Genomic DNA, 24714 nt, shown 5'->3' on the forward strand with positions numbered 1-24714 from the left:
CATGCTCTGCCTGCCTTTAGCATATGACACAGGTATTATCTTGGTCTTAGTTCAGGGGATGCTTTATCATGTTGTAATAAAGTGATAATTATGTATTTACTACCAAGTGATATACTTGAGGTTTAATCAATCTCGAAAAACTATTGCAGACAAATACCTGTCCATTACAATACACTCATACACCTGGACTAAATACAATTTACAATGCATATAATACATACTTACCTTTTTAATCTGCCATACCATCTGTGGTGTTCTTTCAGGCTACTCTGATTTACATTAGTGCATTATGAGTGACACAAAGTCTTGGCTGGGGCTTTTGAAATCATTATTGGGAGCAATGACCTCTCAACTGTGGACATGCCTCCCAACCATCCCAATTTTGGTGGGACAGGACCTGACAATTAGGAATGTCCTGCTTGTGGGGACACCAGGAAACTGTCCCAAAACTATGTAGTGTTATCTCATCTCTAGACACTCAGGGCACAGTGCTTACTGTATGCTCTGCCCTCAGTAGGCTTGCCTGCTGGATTTGTAGGCACCATGGCAAGCATTCATAGACTCGCCCCATTTCTGGGAAGGCTTTGGGCAGAAACAGTGATGAAGTCTTGTCATTGGCCAACTTTTTTTTTTTTTTTTTATTTGACATAATTTATTTTTTTATTTTTACAAGAGAGTTGGTATATACTGTTATAGCCAATACAATGCAAATACATGCAAGAATTGAGTAATGTGAAAAAACAGAAAAACAGTCACTAAAGAAAGTAAACTCGGTATAGTAAAAAAAAATGTACATAGTATGTTCTGACAGTTTTTCTTAGTACATATTTGCCAAGGGGTGTAGAGATGTTCATTTAATGTGCTTATTGTTCGCTCCAAGCAGCCGTTGTTGAGTTTGATTTGTGCCATCACCGGTATCTCCGGCAAGCATTTAAATGCCTGTGCTAATGTGGTCTCTTAAACAGTGTATCCCATAGCTACCTGTGCTTAGCTTCTGTTGGTGTGATTATACCCACCCTCTAGTGCTCTACTTAGGATGAACACTCAAACCAGTTGGTTTCCACAGAACAGGCTTTGCGTAGTAAAATTAGGGTAATGAGGTAAAAAAAAAAAGGTGGGGGAGTGGAAGTGTTGTGAGAAAGTTAAAAAGAGGAAGAAAGAGAGAGAGAGAGAAAGCGAGAGAGAGGATGAAGAAATAGAGAGAGAGAGAAAGCGAGAGAGAGGATGAAGATAGAGAGAGAGAACAAAAGAAAGTCATAAAAGGGATAGAACGGATACAAGGGGGAGGGGCATGGGGTGTCTCTCCTCATCCCCCATTGGCCCACCACCAGACCCCCAGTCTGCCCTGTCCACCAATGTCCCTGTTCCCATCGCGGCCTAGTCTGATCTCTCCTCCCTCTACACAATATCCTGCGCAGTATCACTCGCTCTCTCTGCCAAATGTCTGGCTGTGTACGCTCTCCAGGGTGCCCATGTCTGGTTGCATTTCTCGCTGTTCCCCCTGAATGCAGCTGTCAACAACTCTGCATTGTATTGCTCTGCTACATTCATCAACCACTGCCATATATTGCGCACCTTTCAGCCGCGCCACCGCTGCAGAACCAGCGACATTTAACAGGTGTTTCGATTGGCCCACCTTTTGAACCACCACTCCTTAGGATATCAATGTTGAAGAGTATGCCTGTGGAGGCTTTACACATAACTAAGTCATCTTTACCGTGCATTTGATTCGCAGTATTGACTTACAGTGTATTATTATGATAATTGTATGGTTACAATGTTCCTACTATTGTCACCCTGCTTGTATAGTTACAATGTTCCCACTATTGTGATCTTGCTTGTATGGACACAATATTCATACTGTTGTGACCTGGCTTGCATGGTTACAATGTTCCTACTATTGTGACCCTACTTGTATGGATACTGTTGTGACCTGGCTTGGATGGTTACAATGTTCCTACTATTGTGACCCTACTTGTATGGATACTGTTGTGACCTGGCTTGGATGGTTACAATGTTCCTACTATTGTGACCCTACTTGTATGGATACTGTTGTGACCTGGCTTGGATGGTTACAATGTTCCTACTATTGTGACCCTGCTTGTATGGATATTGTTGTGACCTGGCTTGCATGGTTACAATGTTCCTACTTTAAACTTTGCTAGTTTAATTAGTAATGCTCCTTTGCTGCTCCCACCAGACTTGGCTTGATCCTGATATTCTTGATTTCTGTACCCATGACTGTAACCAGGTGTGAGATTGGCTGTAGAGAGTTTTCCCCATTAAATCTTAATATGTATTCTCTTCCTTTCTAAGCCCTGAGCTCACTATCTCTGCATACTTAGGACTAATCTGGTGATACCAGCTTTAAGGGACATTGCATCTTTACAGTAAAACATTTATGTTTGAATGGTTAGATTCTATTAGTATCACTTTAAACTGACAATATTTTACTAATGTTATATTCTTTACATTACGGATTATTGTGAAGGTCACGAACCACTTGGAGAAAAGTAGCCACTTCATTGCAAGTGTACTTTCTACATGAGGGATCACTTAGGAGCTGCGTAAGTGTCTATAAAACATGAGTGCACAATATTGTTACACTCTACTTATTTCCTTACATATTATCTATAGAGGGAATTGTCTCAATGTGAATTGTCTATAACAGATGTTCTTAACCTTTCTTGACAGGTTTCCAAATGATGTATATATTATATTGGCAACCTATCCCTCCACTGACAAATTATCCCAGAACTCATCCGAGTCTATTCACAAAACACCAAATTTTGTCCATTCTTCAGTAAAAATGGGAAATCCAACTGAAATGGACTAAAGTTGGAACTCGAAGAACTACAAACCTGCACCATTAAACCAGACACATTCATGTCAACTTTAAGAACTATGCTTCTTGCCTATAAAAGCTAAAGGATATGGACATTTAAAAAAGAAAATCAGGTCTGCATGCATTCAGTACGATACACATTTACAAATGATCATTTATATGCTTTTTTTTGCACATTAACAATGATTGTAAGCACAATTGCTGCCAGCAAACAAATAATTCAGATTTAAAAAATCTGGTTCCAGACATAATTTGCGGTCTGGGTGAAATCTGGACAAAATTCAGGCTTGTTCGGAGTCACTAATGCAAAATCCAAACATTGTTTAATACTGTGAAAAATGTGTAGATTTTCCTGTTCAAATATCCCTGTTCTGCACTGAATAGTTTTGCTCCATTCAGTATGGGGCCATTCGGACTGTAGTAAATAGACACGATCAATAAACACAGTCAATTTCTTAAAATGGCTTCATTAAGGCCATTCCAGCATCATGGACGTCTCTATTGGATTTAGGATTAGGGGCATGGTTTTGGATCTCAACCCAAGGATTAAAAAGCATTTCTCGGCTTTTAAAATATATGTACATAGAGAAGATGAACACATTTTGCAAGATATATTTGTATTAATAAAAATCATACAGTAACCGGGAAAGACTTGCAGAGCAAGAAGGAAAGAACAGTCTGCACCTTATAAAAAATACTAATTTCATAGCGCATATTTTAATTATCACAGTAATTAATATTTATATTCTGTTTATGTATAAAGAAAAATATTACCTTTTCATGTATTTTGGTGAACTTTCTCTTTCTAAATTACTGGGAACATGCTTCACATGTATCGCATTATAGGACGTGTGTGTATACTCATTTTCATCATTATAATCAGGACCAAGCAATGATCGTGCCCAGGTTCCCATGTCATATGGTGGAAGGGTGCCCCCAAATTCAGATGGTAGACATTCTGGGTGAATCAATTGATGTAAACTATTCAAATTATTACCATGGAGAAAAATCTGGAAAACAAACATATAGGTTTTGATAAATAGTTGTTAAAAAAAAATTAAAATGTTAATACAATGGTCAAAGATTTTCTAGTATCCCATAAAAGCAAAACTGAGAAATGTTAAATTCTGGACTCTGGTGTTCCTTGATGTTTGGGATGGGAACTGCTGTCATAGGGTTCTGATCTGCATTTACTTCTAGTGCAAGGGAGCGTATGGTCTGCACCTATCGAGGGTGCAGGTAACTTGTAGTTCCCCCTCACAATGCACCCCTTTGGAGTGATTTCGTACATTACTGCAGACAACGTGCTGATTCACTAAAAGCACCAGACCAGAGGGAGAGATGCCTCCTCTTGTTGTAGATTCAATCTACATGCTTTACTTAGTCAGTATTAATACCTGTGTTTGTAGGAATTTGGGCTATCATTAGACAAACTGAGGTAAGATACAAAAAGCAAAAGCAAATTCTTTTCACACCTGGACAAAACCCAATGTAATTTATAAATAGTAAATAATTTCTTGAAATATAATCATTGTATTGCATAACACTCATTTCATCATTAAGATATGTAATTGCCACACACGTGTTTAATGCTAATAAGGCATAGTTCAAAGCACGAAGAAATATTTCAGCACTATAACAATGCTAATAATAACAGACATGTACCCTAATATTATATATATTGTGGGAGACATTTTTTTATGGTTCTCCATGTTGAGACACAACGTCACAATCTAATATAAGATCTACTAATTTATGAGCACCCTTCTGTTTGCCTGAGCATCATGGGCATTATGCAAACCCAAAAATATTACTGAACTGGAGGCCATTGCTCATAAGCAATGCGCTAAGATTACTCAGGAATGCTGCCAGAAGCTGGTGTCTGGCTATGCATCTGGTTTACAGCAGGTCATAACGGCAAAAGGGTGCTCTACTAAGCACTATAGATGCTTGCCATGAAGTGGTTGAATAATTTTGAGACTGGAGAAGTCATTATGAGTTGCATTTTCAGTGGAATTTGGGAAAACCACTTGAACTATTTCAATTGCTTTTGTTTTATTTGTTCATTGCAAACAACTGAAAGTCTGTAAATTTTGACAATAAACCTGGTTTTCATTGAGGGTTGAATAATTTTGATTATAACTGCATACTTCACAAGTGTTTGTAGTGCCAATGTTATCCATACATAGATTTAAGGTTTTTTTCAGTCAAAGTGATTAGGATGTTGGCAGGAGATGGGCTAGATAGAACAGAGAATGATCAACTCACAAATGTACTAAAAGCACCTTGAGGGATGACCAAGACCCTTGCTAGTTACTTGCAGATCCTGACTCAGAAGAAGTGAGTTACAGTTCACGGAATCTCCAGTGTCCAGGCTGTGGCCTGCATGCTAACAATATAATGAGTGGATCTGAAAGAATGCTTGTAATCAATACAACTTTATTTCACAGTCAATACTGAGATCATGCTGTAATGACTTTACATTTTCACGTCAATATTTCATTAGTAGCAAAAAACAGAGAATATGAGAGCTCCAAGAACAGGCACAGGCTCAGACACACCTCAATAGCTTGCCTTTTGGTTAGTCCCCACTCAGGTCTCAAGGTTTTTTGCTCACTTGTGCCATTACACAGAGGACCTATTCCATTTACATATCATATATAACACAAGTGGTAATCACAATCTAAAGTGCACAGGGTGAAAATAACAAAACCATAAATAGAAACAAACTTTTCTTAACAAGTGAATTTGCTGCATCGAAGATTTCCTCTTGACTTCCAAAATGAATGTGTACAACAAAATAGGGGACATTCTGCTAAAAAGACAAAATGCAAGACAACATATGAACATATAACTGTGTATTAAACGTGCAAATCCAATTACTGCTGAGAGTTTATGGTGATCTAGACATCAGAGGAACAACTCATTTGATGGGAGATCTCTTACAGGGCATTATGGTTCACATCAGAATTGTGAGTGGCCAATTGGAATTCTACATTTTTAGCACTTTTCATACACAGTTATATGTTTTGTTGCCTTGCATTTTGTCTGTTTGTATATCAGACTGATCCCAAACATTATGGCCATCCAGACCTGAAATGTCAGCAAGGAACTTGGCATTTCAGATCTGGACGGACCTTATGGGTGGGATCAGTCTGATATACAAACAGTATACGTTCTCTGTGTAATGGTGCAAGTGAGCTAAAACAAGACCTCAGCGCTCTTGTGTACTCTATTTTTGGTTCACCGTGGAATAGAGTCAGGGGACATTTGTAGGGACAAGATGTATGAGAAGATTATTTATTATTATTGGCATTTATAAAGCATTTGGGGGAAAAGACAGCACAGTATATACAGACTAATACATAAGGTAGAGGGGACCCTGATCCAGTATACTTTACAATTTGTGTAAACAGAATATTGCTTATTATACAGAATATTGACAAATAATAAACACAAATTGATACAGAAGGAACAGAAGGACCGACCTGTGAGCTTACAATCTAGCAATTACAGTACTTTTATATAAAATGCTTAGCACGATGAATTAGATTAAATTCGGGTAGTGTCCCTTGTAATCTGTAAATACGGTATCATTTCTATTCAAGGAGACATGTTAACAATGATACAATGCAGATAATCATAACATGTAAAAAAGACCAATCAGACAACAAGATTTTCTTTTCAGCAGCTAGCAGTCAATCAGAGGAAAGTTTCAAAAAAACATCAACTCCTCGATTAAATAAGCGATGCCATGACAGAGGTTGTAATATTTTAAAGTATATGTCACTGGAGTGCTGCCAGTATGTAGATTTGTCAGACAGAGGCTATTGGAAATACAAGGTGCAACATCTTCAGTGCAATCTCCATCATTGTGACCTGCTCTGCATGACAGCATTGACAGAGGTATTTTCATTCCTACAAGAAACTCTATTTCCTGTGACGCTATTGTCACTAATAGCAACCAAGATGCATTATGAATGAACACGGGCTTATATAACCCTGCGGTCACTTGCAAACATCTCCAGGGATGTTGTACATATTCATCATACCCTGGCACTCTGGTCACCCTCAGATGCTACAGGCCACTGGGAGAGATCTCTCAGGTTACTTGCATGTTCTACATCCAAATCTTGTCCATCTCCAGTCCTGATTGAAGCCTTGTGTCAAAATCCTCTCACTGTCAGGAATTCAGCCACCCAACACTCATTCCTTATACAAATATATGGGTCTATTGGTATAAACAACAGCACTTTACGCACACTCAGACTGGGGCATTAGTTCAGCATACCCACACTTGCACCTTCTGGTTATGCTGGAATGCTACTCAGACCTAAACATCCCAGTCCAAAGGACAGGTACCCTGATATGGTTCCTGTTTGCCCAATGTACTTTCTTGATTGTGTCCTGATTACTTGGTTCAGAATTTGGTTTGTTTCTCATGGTTTCTGATCTGTGGTGTCCCTTGACTATATTATACTATTATTAAATACTCTGTACTCCTACTCATTGACTTGGCTCTGACTACTCTCTTGCTGTTTCATCTCAACAGAAGCGTTTCAGTTAACTCCAACCCTCCTAAGGATCACTTACACCTGACTGATGAATCATTCTTTCAGAATTGGTCTTACCTATTCTCTGCAAGTTGGGGTGAGTGATATACAATATCACAGGCAATCAATCCACACCTGGAAAATATTGAGATTGCATGCCATAAACTCATGCAAAAGTCTACACCAGGCATAGGCAACCTTCAGCACTCCAGATGTTTTGGACTACACCTCCCATGATGCTTTGTCAGCATTATGGGTGTAAGAGCATTATGGGGGATGTAGTCCACAACATCTGGAGTGCCAAAGGTTGCCTATTCCTGGTCTATACAGTGCTTGACTAGCAAAGGCCCTGCACCATTCTTGCCAGCTGCCTCACTCTGCAATACAGCGCCAACAAACATCCCCATAGAAAAATGGTTTGAGGATGCAGCCACAACCGTTGTATGCTAGTGGCCCTGGACATATTTGTAGCAAGCATAAATGTAATAGGAATACATGCATTAAAAAGGTAAAGCCAAATCAATATGGCCTATTTGTCATACTACTAATTTTTAGAACTCTTCTTCGAAAAACTAATTTAAAAAAAGTAAAATTATATTAATTCAAAATAAATAGATGCACATTTTATATATATATATATATATATATATATATCTTGTTGTCATCAATAATAAAATAAAAATACAAAATAAAAGTACAACTTTGGCACGTCACCACCTTTTTCTATTACATAGAATTATGCAATTTTTTTTAACGTGTGTTTTTTTCTTTGTTTTCTCTTCTACATGAATATTGAATGGGATGCTTGTCCAAAGATGAACGTGTTGATATAAATTATAACTATGTGTTGTGATTTTGTGTGGTTACCCACACTGTTTAGTTATGAACTGTCACATACTGCAAATTACAGTCCTCTGTTATCTCAGTAGAGAGATTCAAGATAGATAGATCTTTTTATTTTCAAAGATCAAAGATCCCCAAAGTCCAGATATTTACACTGAAGCTAATCCAATTCCATATCATTATTGATCAGAAGCAGACAATTTGCAAACCGCAGCTGAGGCTCCAGTTTGTCACATGACTTAACTGAAAGGTCACAGGAAATGACTTAGAGCACATGGCTAGGAACACAGCGTTACATGTGTTCATTTGTCTTACCCGTTTCCTCGTCTTGTCTTTAAGAAATGGTTTAATTATAGTGTACAGAGCATAAATGTACCAGGGTTGATTGACAAAGTGGATTCCTCCAAATCGAGCTGGGAAGCTGTCCTACAACAAAGAAACAGAAGTCTGTTATTTGACATCACAGGCTGGGCAGCTGGACAGAAAGGCAATCAATTATCCCAAGTACAGCTGTACCTCTGAAATAAATTACTAAGAAGCTTTAATAATAATGAGAAGAAAAAAGAATGTAATAATATATGACAAAATGGTACGTGCGGAAATTATATTGGCAGGAAACTAAAATAGAAATAAGTTAACTTTTTATTTAGCCTTTACATTTTTTTTTTTTTTTAAATGAATCATGGTAGAATTTACAGACACAATCAAGGTTAATTCTCAATGGAACACTCCAAAGGAAACCATTTAGTAGATATAACACCAAAAACCACATGCTTTAGGTTTCATAAATATGTTTTCGTGGTTGGAAAAAACAAGTTTACATTGGCTACATAACTTGTTTCTGCAGCTACAGTAAGACTTGCCATTAATGTCCAACAGACTCCCTCATTGTGAAGACTTGCAGACAAAACCCATGCATGCCACTGGCCAATCATAAACTTCTCAATGAGCTGTATTACAGCAAATGAATGGCCAGCACAGAGATCAGCAAAGTCCCTCACTTCTGCATTGAAATATAATTATAATCTGATTTACAGCCAGCAAGGTGTGAGAAAAGTGTTTTATAAAAGTGTTGATTTGTCTTAAAACATAGAATGTGACGGCAGATGAGAACCATTCGGCCCATCTAGTCTGCCCAATTTTCTAAATACTTTCATTAGTCCCTGGCCTTATCTTATAGTTAGGATAGCCTTATGCCTATCCCACACATGCTTAAACTCCTTTACTGTGTTAACCTCTACCACTTCAGCTCGAAGGATATTCCATGCATCCACTACCCTCTCAGTAAAGTAATACTTTCTGATATTATTTTTAAACCTTTGCCCCTCTAATTTAAGACTATGTCCTCTTGTTGTGGTAGTTTTTCTTCTTTTAAATATAGTCTCCTCCTTTACTGTGTTGATTCCCTTTATGTATTTAAATGTTTCTATCATATCCCTCCGTCTCGTCTTTCCTCCAAGCTATACATGTTAAGATCCTTTAACCTTTCCTTGTAAGTTTTATCCTGCAATCCATGAACCAGTTTAGTAGCCCTTCTCTGAACTCTTTCCAAAGTATCAATATCCTTCTAGAGATAATGTCTCCAGTATTGCGTACAATACTCCAAGTGAGGTCTCAACAGTGTTCTGTACAATGGCATGAGCACTTCCCTCTTTCTGCTGCTAATACCTCTCCCTATACAACCAAGCATTCTGCTAGCATTTCCTGCTGCTCTATTACATTGTCTATTACATCTGAAATAATTAATCCTAAATTCCTTTCCTCAGATGTTGAGGTTATGACTCTATAAAATATTCTGTACTCTGCCCTTGGGTTTTTACGTCCAAGATGCATTATCCACATTAAATGGCAGTTGCCACAACTCTGACCATTTTTCTAGTTTACATAAACCGTTTGCCATTTGGCTTCAGGGCCGGTGCAAGGATTTTTGATGCCCTAGGCAAAACAAAAATTTGCCCGCATTCCCCCTCCCCCTCATGTGACATCACAATACCCCACCAATATGATCTGCCATATGAACTAACGCCAGTGCTGCACACAGTGTGTATTTACATTGAAAAGTCTGCAGGGACACGCTACAGACACCAGAACCACTTCATTAAGCTGCTGTGGTTCTGGGGACTATAGTGTCCCTTTAATGTGAGGTAAATTAGAGATTAGTGTCACTAATAATATACTAGATTGCCCACTTACAACCAGATGAGGATGACGATGGGCTCTGGCTGCAGTACGGCTCCACTGGTCTGGTTTAGAACAGGCTGTCTGGTGGCTGTTTGTAACTGTGGTAAAAAAATTCAGTGTCATGGGAGAACGGGAAGCAGCTCCATTTTTTGTGCCCCTTACACAGCTCAAGATCTGGGCCCCAGGGCCTGACCGTGAGTATGCCTATAAGGCCCACCCATAAGTCCACCTACATGTTCCACCCATGAGTTCGCTCACAGGGAGTGGAGTGTATAGGGGATGTGTTACGTGTTAGTATAGAGGATCTAAAGTGTGTGCTTATGGAATGTAGTGTATAGGGATACCAATTTGTGTAGGTGATGAAGTGTGTGTGTGTGTGTGTGTGTGTAGTGGATGAAGTGTGTTTTTGTGTAAGGGATAGAAAGCCGTGTGTATTTGTGTGTAAGTGATGTACTATGTGTTTCTGGTTGTGTTTCCCTTCATTGTGTGAATCTGTGTTTGTATGTGTAAGGGATGCAAGGTGTGTTTCTGTATATGTAAGGAATGCAGTGTGTGTCTGTAAGGGGTGTATTGAGTGTGTGTAAGGGGTGCATTGCATGTGTGTAAGAGATGCATTTTGTGTTTATGTGTGTAAGGGATGGATTGTGTGTTTCTGTGTATGTGTGCAAGGGATGTGTGTGTGTGTGTGATGATGATGCATTGTATGTTTCTCTGTGCGTAAGGGAAGCATGGCATGTTTCTGTGTGTGTAGGGATGCATTGTGTGTCTCTGTGTATGTATAGGGAAGCATTGTGTGTGTAGTGTGAAAGAGAGAGTTTGTGGGGTAGGATAGGGGCTGAGTCCTACCAGCCTCTTTGTGCTTGTCTTTCCCCCCCTTCCACAGCCTCTCTCCCCTCTTGTCCCTTCCTGCTCTCCCCTGCCCTATTGTACCTTAGTGATCTCCCCTGCCCCACTGTCCCTTAGTGATCTCCCCTGTCCCTTAGTGATCTCCCTTCCCGCTTTCCTGTAGTGCTCTCCCTTCCCGTTTCTTAGAGCTCTCCCCTCCTGTCTCCTAGTGCTCTCTCCTACCCCCTTTAGAGCCCTCCCCTGCCCCCTCTTAGAGTTCTCCCTTGTGTCCCATAGAGCTCTTCTCACCCCTTAGTGGTCTCTCTTCTCCTCCCCTGTCACTTAGTGGTCTCTCCTCTCCCCCACCCCATTACTGGTCTCTCTCCCCCCCCCAGTGGTCTCTACTCTCCTCCCCCCCCTCAGTAGTCTCTACTCTCCTCCCCCTCTTTCCATTAGTGATCTCTCCTCTTCCCCTTAGTCATCTCTGCTCTCCTCTGCCCCCCATTGTCTCCTCTCTCCCCCACCCCTATTGGTCTCTCCTCTCCCCCTTTCCATTTATCGTCTCTCCTCCCCCCTCCTCCCATAGTGGTCTCTCCACTCCCCCCTTCATTGTCTCTCCTCCCCCCACCCTTAGTGGTCTTGTCTAACCCCCCCTCACCTAGTGGTCTCTCCTCCACCCCACCCTCTCCTAGTGGTCTCTTCTCTCCCCCCACCTCTCCTTATTTGACTCTGCTCCACCCCCCTTCCTCCCTTAGTGGTCTCTCCTCAACCCCTCCCCACCCTCCCTTAGTGCTCTCTCCTCACCCCCCTTCTCTCTTCCCCCCTCTCCCTTAGTGGTCTCTCCTCACCTCCCTCCCATAGAGGTCTCTCCTCCCCCACTCCCCTCCCTCAGTTGTCTCTCCCCTACACCTCCTTCCTCAGTGGTCTCTCCTTCACCCCCCTCCCTCAGTGTTTTTTTCCCCCGTTCTCCTCCCCCCCTCCCCTACCTCTGTTTTATGGTGGCCGAGCTCCGGTTCGCAGTACAGTAGCTTCTGTTTCCTGTACCCAGCCGGACTGACAGCAAGTGCTCACTGAGTGAGCACTTCCTGTCAGTCCGGCCACGTACAGGAAATGGATGTTACTGTACCGTGGACTGGAGCTCGGCCACATTACACTGAGGTACTGGCAGGAGGGAGCGCTCTGCGCTTCCCTCCTGCTGAATCCTCTTTCCTTGCGTGCTCGGGCCGCTGCGCCCTCATGGACACGCCGGCCCGGGCAGTGCTGTAGCCACCTGAGGCTCTCTATAGAGCTCTCAGGCAGCTGCAGCATTTAAGGGGATGGCGCTCCTGGCGCCCCTTCCTAAGGGGCACCCTAGGTGACTGCCTAAGTTACCTATAAGAAGCGACAGCCCTGTTTGGCTTATCCCTCCTGGAACATCAACCTTATTACATACAGTTGCAAGAAAAAGTATGTGAACCCTTTGGAATGATATGGATTTCTGCACAAATTGGTCATAAAATGTGATCTGATCATCATCTAAGTCACAACAATAGACAATCACAGTCTGCTTAAATCAATAACACACAAAGAATGAAATGTTGCCATGTTTTTATTGAACACACCATGTAAACATTCACAGTGCAGGTGGAAAAAGTATGTGAACCCTTGGATTTAATAACTGGTTGAACCTCCTTTGGCAGCAATAACTTTAACCAAACGTTTCCTGTAGTTGCAGATCAGACGTGCACAACGGTCAGGAGTAATTCTTGACCATTCCTCTTTACAGAACTGTTTCAGTTCAGCAATATTCTTGGGATGTCTGGTGTGAATCGCTTTCTTGAGGTCATCCCACAGCATCTCAATCGGGTTGATGTCAGGACTCTGACTGGGCCACTTCAGAAGGCGTATTTTCTTCTGTTTAAGCCATTCTGTTGTTGATTTACTTCTATGCTTTGGGTCATTGTCCTGTTGCAACACACATCTTCTGTTGAGCTTCAGCTCGTAGACAGATGGCCTTAAGTTCTCCTGCAAAATGTCTTGATAAACTTGGGAATTCATTTTTCTTTCTATAATAGCAATCCGTCCAGGCCCTGACACAGCAAATCATCCCCAAACCATGATGCCCCCACCACCATACTTCACAGTTGGGATGAGGTTTTGATGTTGGTGTGCTTCCAAACAACTCAACTTTGGTTTCATCTGTCCACAGAATATTTTGCCAGTACTGCTGTGGAACATCCAGGTGCTCTTGTGCAAACTTTAAACGTGCAGCAATGTTTTGTTTGGACAGCAGTGGCTTCCTCTGTGGTATCCTCCCATGAAATCCATTCTTGTTTAGTGTTTTACGTATTGTAGATTCGCTAACAGGGATGTTAACATTTGCCAGTGACTTTTGTAAGTCTTTAGCTGACACTCTAGGATTCTTCTTCACCTCACTGAGCAGTCTGCGCTGTGCTCTTGCAGTCATCTTTACAGGACAGCCACTCCTATGGAGAGTAGCAGCAGTGCTGAACTTTCTCCATTTATAGACAATTTGTCTTACCGTGGACTGATGAACAGCAAGGTTTTTGGAGATACTTTTAAAAACCCTTTCCAGCTTTATGCAAGTCAACAATTCTTAATCGTAGGTCTTCTGAGAGCTCTTTTGTGCGAGGCATCATTCACATCAGGCAATGTTTCTTGTGAAAAGCAAACCCAGAACTGGTGTGTGTTTTTTATAGGGCAGGGCAGCTGTAACCAACACCTCCAATCTCATCTCATTGATTGGACTCCAGTTAGCTGACATCTCACTCCAATTAGCTCTTGGAGATGTCATTAGTCTAGGGGTTCACATACTTTTTCCACCTGCACTGTGAATGTTTACATGGTGTGTTCAATAAAAACATGGCAAGATTTCATTCTTTGTGTGTTATTAGTTTAAGCAGACTGTGATTGTCTATTGTTGTGACTTAGATGATGATCAGATCACATTTTATGACCAATTTGTGCAGAAATCCATATCATTCCAAAGGGTTCACATACTTTTTCTTGCAACTGTATCTTAGTATCATCATGTCAGGATCGGGACAGGGATCCAACACGCAGAGTACAAACAGTAGACAGATACATATACCGGACCTTAGAATGGCCGGACTAACGTACATAGACAGTAGAGAATGGTCAGAGACAAGCCGAGTTCGAGGGAACGAGAAGACAGGTAAGCGAGAGACAAGCCGGGTCAAAGGGATACAGAGATAAGCGAGGTAGTACAAACAAGCCGGGTCAGAACCAAAGAGATAACTAGAATACAAGAGCACTGAGTGACTAGACTGGCTAGAACCACGACAGGGCAATGAGCAATAGCGAGAAGCTCTATTAAATACCCTGGCTCTAGAGAATAATCACGCTTCCGACGAGTCCTGATTAGTCTCTGACAATTGACTGACAGGTCGGTCCGGGTTGGCGTCATGACGTCGACTACTGAGCGTCGTGTCATAAAGGGAAGTGGATCCCTCGCGGCCGGCGTGTAAGTGACCGAGAGGACCGCGAGGAACGGGAGAAAGAGTCCCTCTGGGAGGATAAACGTCCAAGTCTCTCACCTCCTCTGAGGTGGAGACTACAGGTACCCTGACAGTACCCCCCCTCTCAGAAACGCCCACCGGGCGGAAGGAACCGGGACGAGATAGAAAGCGGGAGTGAAAAGCCCTGCGGAGACGAGGAGCATGTACATCCTCTTGAGGTACCCAACTCCTCTCTTCAGGACCATATCCCTTCCAGTCGACCAGATATTGTAATCTCCCCCGGGAGATACGAGAATCGATGATGGAGTTGATCTCGTACTCCTCCTGACCCTCCACCTGGACAGAGCGAGGAGAGGATTCCTTGGAGGAGAATCTGTTACAGACCAGCGGTTTCAGCAATGAAACATGAAAGGAATTAGGGATGCGTAAGGCAGATGGAAGAGCTAGACGATACGCAACCGGGTTAATTCGAGTCAGGACCCTGTAAGGCCCAATATAACGGGGAGCGAATTTCATGGAAGGCACCTTTAAACGAATGTTTCTTGTACTCAACCATACTTTGTCGCCCGGAACAAAAACCGGAGCCGCCCTTCTACGTTTGTCAGCGTGTTTCTTAACCAGTATAGAATTGTGCAGAAGAATTTGTCGAGTCTGATCCCACAACTTCCTCAAATTGGCAACATGAACATCAACCGACGGTACTCCTTGGGAAGGAGAAACCGTGGGAAGAATGGATGGATGAAAGCCATAATTCATGAAGAAGGGGCTTGAATGAGTAGAATCACAGACAAGATTGTTGTGCGCAAACTCCGCCCAAGGAATCAAACCGACCCAATCGTCCTGGTGTTCGGAAACAAAACAACGTAAATATTGTTCGATTTTCTGGTTGGTGCGTTCGGCAGCTCCGTTAGACTGAGGATGATAGGCAGATGAGAAATTCAATTTGATGCCCAGTTGAGAACAGAAGGATCTCCAAAAACGGGAAACAAATTGGGAACCTCTGTCAGATACAATTTGAGAGGGTATCCCATGTAAACGAAAAATCTCCCTCGCGAATATTTCTGCCAATTCAGGAGAAGATGGAAGTTTAGGCAAGGGAACGAAGTGAGCCATCTTGGTGAATCTGTCAACCACAGTGAGGATAACAGTCTGTTTTTTAGAGATAGGCAAATCAACAATGAAGTCCATAGCCAAACAGGACCATGGCTTCTCGGGGACCTCTAGGGGATGTAGAAATCCACATGGAAGCGTATGAGGTTGTTTGGTCTTAGTACAGACCTCACACGCACCGACGAAATCTTTAACATCCCTACGTAAAGCAGGCCACCAGAAATCTTTAGAGATCAAAGCACACGTCTTGCGAATGCCAGGATGCCCAGCCACCTTGCTGTTGTGGAAATACTGTAGCAGTTCCAGTTGGAGAGCAGGAGGAACGAAGTGTCGACCCCCAGGAGTCTGTTTAGGAGCCAGGTGCTGTAGCTTTATGATCTCGGCAAGCAACGGAGAATGAATCCTGAGATTCGTGTTGGCGATAATATTGCATTTAGGAACTATGCAAGACAGAACCGGTTCAGATATAGTAGAAGGTTCATATTGGCGAGACAAAGCATCGGCTTTAGAGTTCTTCGAACCAGGTCTATAAGTAAGCACGTAGTTGAAGTGAGTAAGGAATAAGGACCATCGAGCTTGCCTGGCGGACAGGCGCTTAGCTTCCCCAATATAGGACAAGTTCTTGTGATCCGTTAAGATGGTAACAGGATGTAAGGTCCCCTCCAATAAATGTCTCCACTCCTTTAAGGCCATAATGACCGCTAGCAGTTCCCTATCACCGATGTCATATCTGCTCTCAGGCCCAGATAGTTTCTTGGAAAAAAAACCACACGGGTGTAACGGTTTATCCACCCCTAACCTTTGCGACAAGACAGCACCTACGCCCGTCTCAGAGGCGTCAACTTCGAGTAGGAACGGCAGAGTCGTATCAGGATGGACTAAAATTGGGGCAGAAGCAAAAAGTTCCTTGAGAGTTTTGAAAGCAACTAGAGCTTCGGTAGACCAAGTCTTAGTGTCAGCTCCCTGTTTGGTCATATTAGTAATAGGCGCAATAATAGAAGAGTATCCCTTAATGAAGCGCCTATAATAATTGGAGAACCCAATAAACCTCTGAATAGCCTTGAGTCCCTTAGGCAATGGCCAATCTAAAATAGATTGGAGTTTGTCAGGGTCCATCTTAAAGCCTTCCCCAGAAATCACGTAACCAAGAAAGTTTATCTGAGACTGGTCAAAACTACATCTCTCCAATTTACAGTATAACCCATGTTGCAGAAGTTTGTGTAATACCTTTCTGACCTGTCTGTGGTGGGTCTCAATCTCTCTAGAGTGTATCAGTATGTCATCCAGATACACAATGACACAATCATGTTGAAATTCCCTAAGAACTTCATTAATCAAATCTTGAAATACAGCAGGTGCATTACAGAGACCAAAAGGCATGACCGTGTATTCATAGTGCCCATAGCGGGTATTGAACGCTGTCATCCACTCGTGCCCTTTCTGGATTCTCACCAAGTTATACGCCCCTCTGAGATCTAACTTGGTGAAAATTTTAGAGCTTTTTAGACGATCAAACAGCTCGGTAATCAAAGGAATCGGGTAGGCATTTCTAATGGTTATCTTATTAAAAACCTTGGTAGTCAATGCAAGGTCTTAGTGTACCATTCTTCTTTTTAACAAAAAAAAACCCAGCCCCGGCAGGAGAGGAAGATCTCCTAATGAATCCTTTGTCTAGATTCTCACGGATGTATTCCTCTAAAACTAAGTTCTCATTAGTGGATAGAGGATATACATTGCCCCTCGGAGGCATAGTACCAGGTAGTAGATTAATCTTACAGTCAAAGGACCTGTGGGGAGGTAGAGTATCGGCATTCTTTTTGTCGAATACTGCTTTTAAGTCCAGATACAGAGGCGGAATCTGTCCATCTGTAGACTGGATAGAATTACTTGGTGTGTTAACTACACACAATGGAGAAACCTTCCTTAAACATCTCTCCTGACAACCCTGACCCCATGAGAGTATCTCCCCTAACTCCCAATCAATGACAGGATTATGTTTCTTTAACCATGGGTACCCCAGGACTATGGGAACAGAAGGAGACGAAATAAGCATAAGAGATAAGTCTTCCTCGTGTAATATACCAACAGTTAAGTTAACGGGCATGGTCTCACGAAAAATGACAGGCTCGAGTAGAGGTCTACCATCTATGGCCTCAACGGCCAAGGGAGTATCCCTTAACTGGGATGGGATAGCGTGTTTAGTAGCAAAGACTTGGTCGATAAAATTCTCGGCAGCTCCGGAATCTATCAGAGCCATAGTCTTTAGTACTCCCTTTTTACAAGTTAAGGAAATGGGTAGCAGAAGCCTGTGATCCTTATAATTATGAGTAGAGGACAAAATAGAAACACCCAAGGCCTGTCCTCTAGAGAAACTTAGGTGTGAGCGTTTCCCGAGCGACTAGGACAATTTAGGCGTACATGACCTCTAACTCCACAATACATACACAATCCCTCCCTTCTCCTGTACTGTCTCTCCTCTTCTGAGAGACGAGTATTGCCTATCTGCATAGGTTCTGGAAACAGTGGGGTTGTGGATTCAGGAATTTGAAATGAGGGAGCTAGTCTGAGGGAAGGTCTAAGGCTCCTCTCTCGAGTGTTCTGTCTCTCTCTTAAACGTTCATCAATACGAGAGATGAACGAAATTAAATCTTCCAAATTTTCAGGAAGTTCTCTAGTAGCAACCTCGTCAAGGATTACATCGGATAACCCGTTTAAAAATACATCCATATAAGCCTGTTCGTTCCACTTAACCTCTGACGCCAAGGACCTTAACTCTAGTGCATAATCCACAAGTGTTCGGTTCTCTTGTCTAAGGCATAACAATAATCTAGCTGCATTGACCTTTCTGCCAGGAGGGTCAAAAGTTCTTCTAAAAGCAGCTACAAAGGCATTATAATTATATACTAACGGATTATCATTCTCCCATAATGGATTGGCCCATCTCAGAGCTTTCTCAACAAGTAAGGTGATAATAAATCCAACTTTCGCCCTATCAGTAGGATAGGAGCGGGGTTGTAGTTCGAAGTGGATACTAATCTGGTTTAAAAAACCACGACACTTCTCAGGTGAACCACCATAACGTACTGGTGGGGTAATACGGGAAGAGGCACCTACAGTGGCTACCTCTAGGCCTGAACTTACAGAGGAAATAGAAGTAGTCCGAGTCTCCTCTGGTGGGTTATTAGCACGAGATAATAACGCCTGTAGTGCTAAGGCCATCTGATCCATTCTGTGTTCCATGGCGTCAAACCTGGAATCAGCGGGACCAACCTGACTGTTTGTACCTGCAGGATCCATTGGCCCTGTCGTAATGTCAGGATCGGGACAGGGATCCAACACGCAGAGTACGAACAGTAGACAGATACGTATACCGGACCTTAGAATGGCCGGACTAATGTACATAGACAGTAGAGAATGGTCAGAGACAAGCCGAGGTCGAGGGAACGAGAAGACAGGTAAGCGAGAGACAAGCCGTGTCAAAGGGATACAGAGATAAGCGAGGTAGTACAAACAAGCCGGGTCGGAACCAAAGAGATAACTAGAATACAAGAGCACTGAGTGACTAGACTGGCTAGAACCACGACAGGGCAATGAGCAATAGCGAGAAGCTCTATTAAATACCCTGGCTCTAGAGAATAATCACGCCTCCGACGAGTCCTGATTAGTTTCTGACAAATGACTGACAGGTCGGTCCGGGTTGGCGTCATGACGTCGACTACTGAGCGTCGTGTCATAAAGGGAAGTGGATCCCTCGCGGCCGGCGTGTAAGTGACCGAGAGGACCGCGAGGAACGGGAGAAACAGTCCCTCTGGGAGGATAAACGTCCAAGTCTCTCACCTCCTCTGAGGTGGAGACTACAGGTACCCTGACACATCAGCAAAAAGACATAACTTACCATCGAGACGTTCTGCAATATCATTAATAAAAATATTAAAGAGAATGGGTCCAAGTACAGATCCCGGAGGTACCCCACTGGCGACAAAACCATGCTTTGAATATACTCTATTGACTACAACCCTATGTTGCCTATCACTCAGCCAATGTCTTGACATTCAACAATATTGGAATGCAAACTTAAAGATTGCAGTTTATTGATAAGCCTTCTATGTGCAATAGTGTCAAAAGCCTTATTGAGCAATATCTCCTGCACCACCCTGATCTATTATTTTAGTTACCCAATCAAAACAATCAATAAGATTAGTTTGGTATGGTCCCCCTGAAGTAAACCCATGTTGTCTCTGATCTTCAAATCTATGTGATTTTAGATGTTCAATAATCCTATCCTTTAACATGGTTTCCATTACTTTCCCCACTACTAAAGTAAGGCTTACTGGCCTATAGTTGCCCAACTTCTCCCTACTACCTGTCTTGTGAATGGGCACAACATTCGCTAACTTCCAATCTTCTGGGACTACTCCTGTTAACAATGATTGGTTAAATAAATCTGTTAATGGTTTTGCTAGTAAGCTCTTTTAATAACTTTGGGTGCATTCCATCAGGCCCCATTGACTTATTTGTCTTTACTTTTTACACTTCAAATAGAACTTCTTCCTCTGTAAACTCACATGTAACAAATGACTAATTTGTCCTTTTTCCTGAGGTCCATTTCGTTCATTTTCATCTGTAAATACTGAACAAAAATATTAATTGGGGCAGTCAGCTAGACCTTTATCCCCTTCTACATACCTTCCTTCTTTTGTTTTTAATCTAACTAATCCTTGTTTTGCTTTCCTTTTCTTATTTATGTATCTGAAAAAATGTTTTGTCACATTTTTTTACTAACTGTGCTATTTTGTCTTCTGTGTGTGATTTGGAAGTTCTTATAAATTACTTAGCCTCTTTCTGTCTAATTGTATAGATCTGTCTATCTTCCTCACTCTGTTTTTTTTTTTTTTTTTACTTCTTTTGTAATTTTCTGTTGCCTTCAGCAGTGCAACTTTTAAATAATTCAATTATGGTGTGACTCAGTCACTAGATCACAGATCATGCAGGAGGCAGCATTTCAGCAACATGGTGGAACAGTACGTGTGCACTGATGGGTCTGCCCCATTCAACTTTTGGGTCTCCAAGTTGGGCACATGGCCGGAGCTTGCCCTTTATGCCTTGGAGGTGCTGGCCTGCCCTGCAGACACTGTATTTTCTGAACGTGTGTTTAGCATGGCAGGGGGCGTTATCACAGACAAGCGCAGTCACCTGTCCACAGCCAACGTGCACAAGCTCACATTTATTCAAATGAACCAGGCATGGATCCCACCAGACTTGTCTGAACCTTGTGCAGAATAGACATTTATACCAGCCTCACCCAGCCATTGTTATACTCAAGTGCACTTATTCTTTGTTTTCTTTTTTTATATGTCCCAATATTTTGGGGGCTACCCAAATAAAAAATAAATAAAAAAAAAACAGTGTTGGCTTCCTCCTCCTCCTCCTCCACCGCTGCTTCCACCTACACCGCCACGGTGTATACCCAGATATAACTAAGCTGCTGCAGAAAGTGCGGGCCATCTGTGCGCACTTTCTGTGTTCTCACCCTGCTGCGGCTTGCCTGTTTGCGCTGCAGCGTAACTTCGGCCTTCCCGCTCACCGCCTCATGACTGTGCAAGCAGCCGCAGGCGATAGTGGAGTTTCAGCTGCAGCACGCACGGGTCAATCGCTCTGCGGAACAGAGTTTTCTTTTTTTATATGTCCCAATATGTTGGGGGCTTCCCATTAATTAAAAACAAACAAACAAACAAAAAAACAGTGTTGGCTACCTCCTCCTCCTCCACTGCTGCTTCCACCTACACCGCCACAGTCACCGCCTCCTCAACCTATGGGTCACTTAGTATAAGATATGTACACAATAGCAGAGGATTGGGAAGGCCTTTTCTCCATGCATCAGGAGTTGAGCTCAGTTTGAACAATGAAAAAGAATACCCTGTGTCAGGGCTCCGCGGGCGGCTGTGAGGGGAGGCTGCAATCCTCTTGCAGCACTCACCCTCGGTCCCCTCTCCCCTTACCTGTCAGCGAGCGGCGTCCTCTCTTCTTGACAAGCCGATCGCGTCCTCCTCCCCTCCTCCCAGCGGCAGCATGTATAACGCTGAACGCTGGGAGCCGGCACAAATATCTGAACGCCGGGGTCACTCATGTGACCCGGCGTTGAAGCTACAGCACAATAATCACAGTGGGAGGTATAGATATCCCCCACGTGTGATTGTTAATTCTAATTGGAAGTTATCCAATCAGAATTAAGCACAGGATTTAAATACTTACCTTTCCTGTCTCTCAGTGCCCTGTTGTGGTCTTTGTTACCTGTATTGCTTTTTGCTCGTGTGTCTCTCTGGTTACCGTATATTTGGCTTGTTATTCCGATTCTCCTGCTTTCTCCATTGTAGCAGTACTTACCCTCTCCAGGGGCCGGCCGGGGTCCTCTCTTCTCGCCGCGCGTGGTCCTGCTCCTGCACGAGCCGCGTGCGGCTCGTCCGACGACGTGATCAGGAAGGCGGGCATTGACCGCGAGAAGCGGTCATGTGTCCCGCCTGACACTAAGAGCGCGCCGCGTGTGTCGGGCGCGCTCTTAAAGGGACAGTGGGAGACAAAATTAGAATCAGTCTCCCATTGGCCCCTGTCATGCCACGTTCCCCATACACTCACTCGTTGGGGGCGTGGATATGACAGGGGCCAATCAAAGTGAACACTAGGGTATTTATACTCACCTGTTTCCTTTGTACCTTGCCCTATCGTGGTTTCTGTTCAGTTCCCTTTAGTGCTTGTATCGTTCAGTTGTTTTTTTGGTGCTTGACCTTGGCTTTGTTCCTGACTCTGTTCTCTCTTTATCCTTGCTTGTCTATCCGCCGGTTTGCTCTCCTGTGTACCAGTCCCTGGCTTGTTCTACTTTATGCTGTCTCTCCGTTCCCTTGACCTCGGCTTGTTCTGGACTCTGTCTTTTCTTGTACTCGTCTAAGTCCGGCCATTCTAAGGTCCAGTAAGATGAATCCTGTTTCTTGTCTCTTGACTATCTGGACTATTCCTGCGTGTTGAGGTATATTACCGTGACATCCATTCCTTTGACCTCGGCTTGTTTCTCGTTCTCCTGTTTTCTGGCTCCCTTTACTTGGCTTTTCTCCTGATATTCTAAGTGTGCTTAACCCGGCCATTCTAAGGACCGGTACTGCACCCTTTACTATCTGTGACCTGTTAGCGTGTTAGGTTCCCGAATCGTGACACCCTGCACTCCAACCCTCTCTCAAACGGATAATTCTGGTGATCCTCCTGACAGCCATGCTTTAGATTTTGATTTATGTTCTTCCAAAGCTAAAATCAAAGATTCCATCTAGTGCTATTTTATGGCTCAGCTGTATTTTAAATGTTTAGGTATTTTAAGTTATTTCCCTATTCACATTTGTTTGCAGGGCACTTGTCCTACTCTTATCCCCATTTTACTTCCTTTTGCAGCCCTCTAGCCCTTTCCAGGACTTTTTTTCAAAGTTCGCCCGAACCCACCGGACCCGAACATCCAGGTGTCCGCTCAACTCTAGACATTAGTACTCACTAAGCTCTCAATTTGATATAGCAGATGCAACTAATCTTATTTATTTCAATTCACTTCAACTCAACTAATAGAATTTATCAGAGATTCACTGTATTCAATAACTGAACTGAACCCAAATTGCGTTCAGTTAATCATTAACAGTTTTAAAATAAATAAATACATTTCATGGCAGCTGTGAGATTCATTTAAAAATTGCTTGAGTTGAATACCAACTGAATGTCAGCTAAATGCCTTGGTATGAGAACAAAAATATAGTATGGTAAGAGTAGGGTTGGTATATTTAGGGCTAGTGCATTGTAGAAACACCCAAGTCTGAATTAAGGAAATAGGACAAAATAAATTAAAGGGACACTATAGTCACTAGAACCACTACAGTTTAATGTAGTGTTTCTGGTATCTATAGCATGTCCCTGCAGTATGAGCAGGGGCGTATTAGCCGCGAGGCAAACAAAGCATTTGCCTTGGGCGGCATTTTCCAGGGGGCGGCAAAAAAGCCGCCCCCAAATGCCCAAGGCAAATGTCTTGTTAGCCTTGCGGCTAACAGACATGCTGTGCGGTCGGGCGGCGCTGGTGGGCGACTGGCGAGGGAGCACTTCCTCTGAGCTGTCTGCTCAGCTCCCTCGCGCGCCGCAGCACAAAACCAGGATACACCACTGAGTATGAGCACTGTAAACACTGCCTGAGCAAAGCTCATGCATTTTGCCATGCATGAATAATAGATGATGCTTTCTTATGGGAAAGGAATTGATTGACCGAGATCAACGTTTGATGATCTCGGCCATGGAGGTGAAGCCAGCTGCATCGAGACCAGTGCAGCATGGGAGAAAGATGAGTTTAAAGGGAAACTATAGTGCTAGGAAAACAAAGTTGTGACCTATAATGCCACTCTCCCTTACCATTCCTGGTTGACTGCTACTAGAGGTGGAGTTAACCCTGCAAGGTAATTATTGCAGTTTATAAATAACTGCAGTAATTATAATTGCACAGTTAAGGGGATTGGGAAAGTGCACCCAGACCACTTCATTGAGCTGAATTGGTCTGTGTGCCTATGGTGTCACTTTAAATACCTTATTTCTCCACATAGTAGGACTGGTCACCTAAATATTTATTTTAACACTAAAGTGTCAGAAATACATGTTTATGCTATAGTGTTCCTTTAAGAAGCTTCAACGGACATTCGACCATTTGTAAATTTCCAAATTAGCAAACAAATTAGGTCAGTAGCCTGATTTCAGCAGCTGACTGAATAGCAGCCAAAGTGTAGTGGAAATATTGCTGAACTACTTGAATTTTCGTTTTGGTGAATAGCTGTATGCTTTTCAAATAACGATGGTTTGGTTTAACCCC

The 24714-nt window shown here is 42.7% G+C and overlaps 1 protein-coding gene across 1 annotated transcript in view; it reads right to left on the minus strand.

The window, feature by feature from the left end:
- The window catches only part of CLVS1 (clavesin 1), a 90017-nt gene that overhangs the window by 17093 nt on the left and 48210 nt on the right, over positions 1-24714 (minus strand). The window contains exons 4-5 of the mRNA XM_063451365.1: positions 8557-8667; positions 3620-3855 (exon numbers count right to left, since the gene is read on the minus strand). Coding sequence (XP_063307435.1) covers positions 3620-3855; positions 8557-8667 — 347 coding nt within the window. The remainder of the gene's footprint in view (positions 1-3619; positions 3856-8556; positions 8668-24714) is intronic.

The sequence above is a fragment of the Pelobates fuscus genome, chromosome 4 (assembly GCF_036172605.1).
Source record: "Pelobates fuscus isolate aPelFus1 chromosome 4, aPelFus1.pri, whole genome shotgun sequence".
In the NCBI taxonomy this organism is placed as follows: domain Eukaryota; kingdom Metazoa; phylum Chordata; class Amphibia; order Anura; family Pelobatidae; genus Pelobates; species Pelobates fuscus.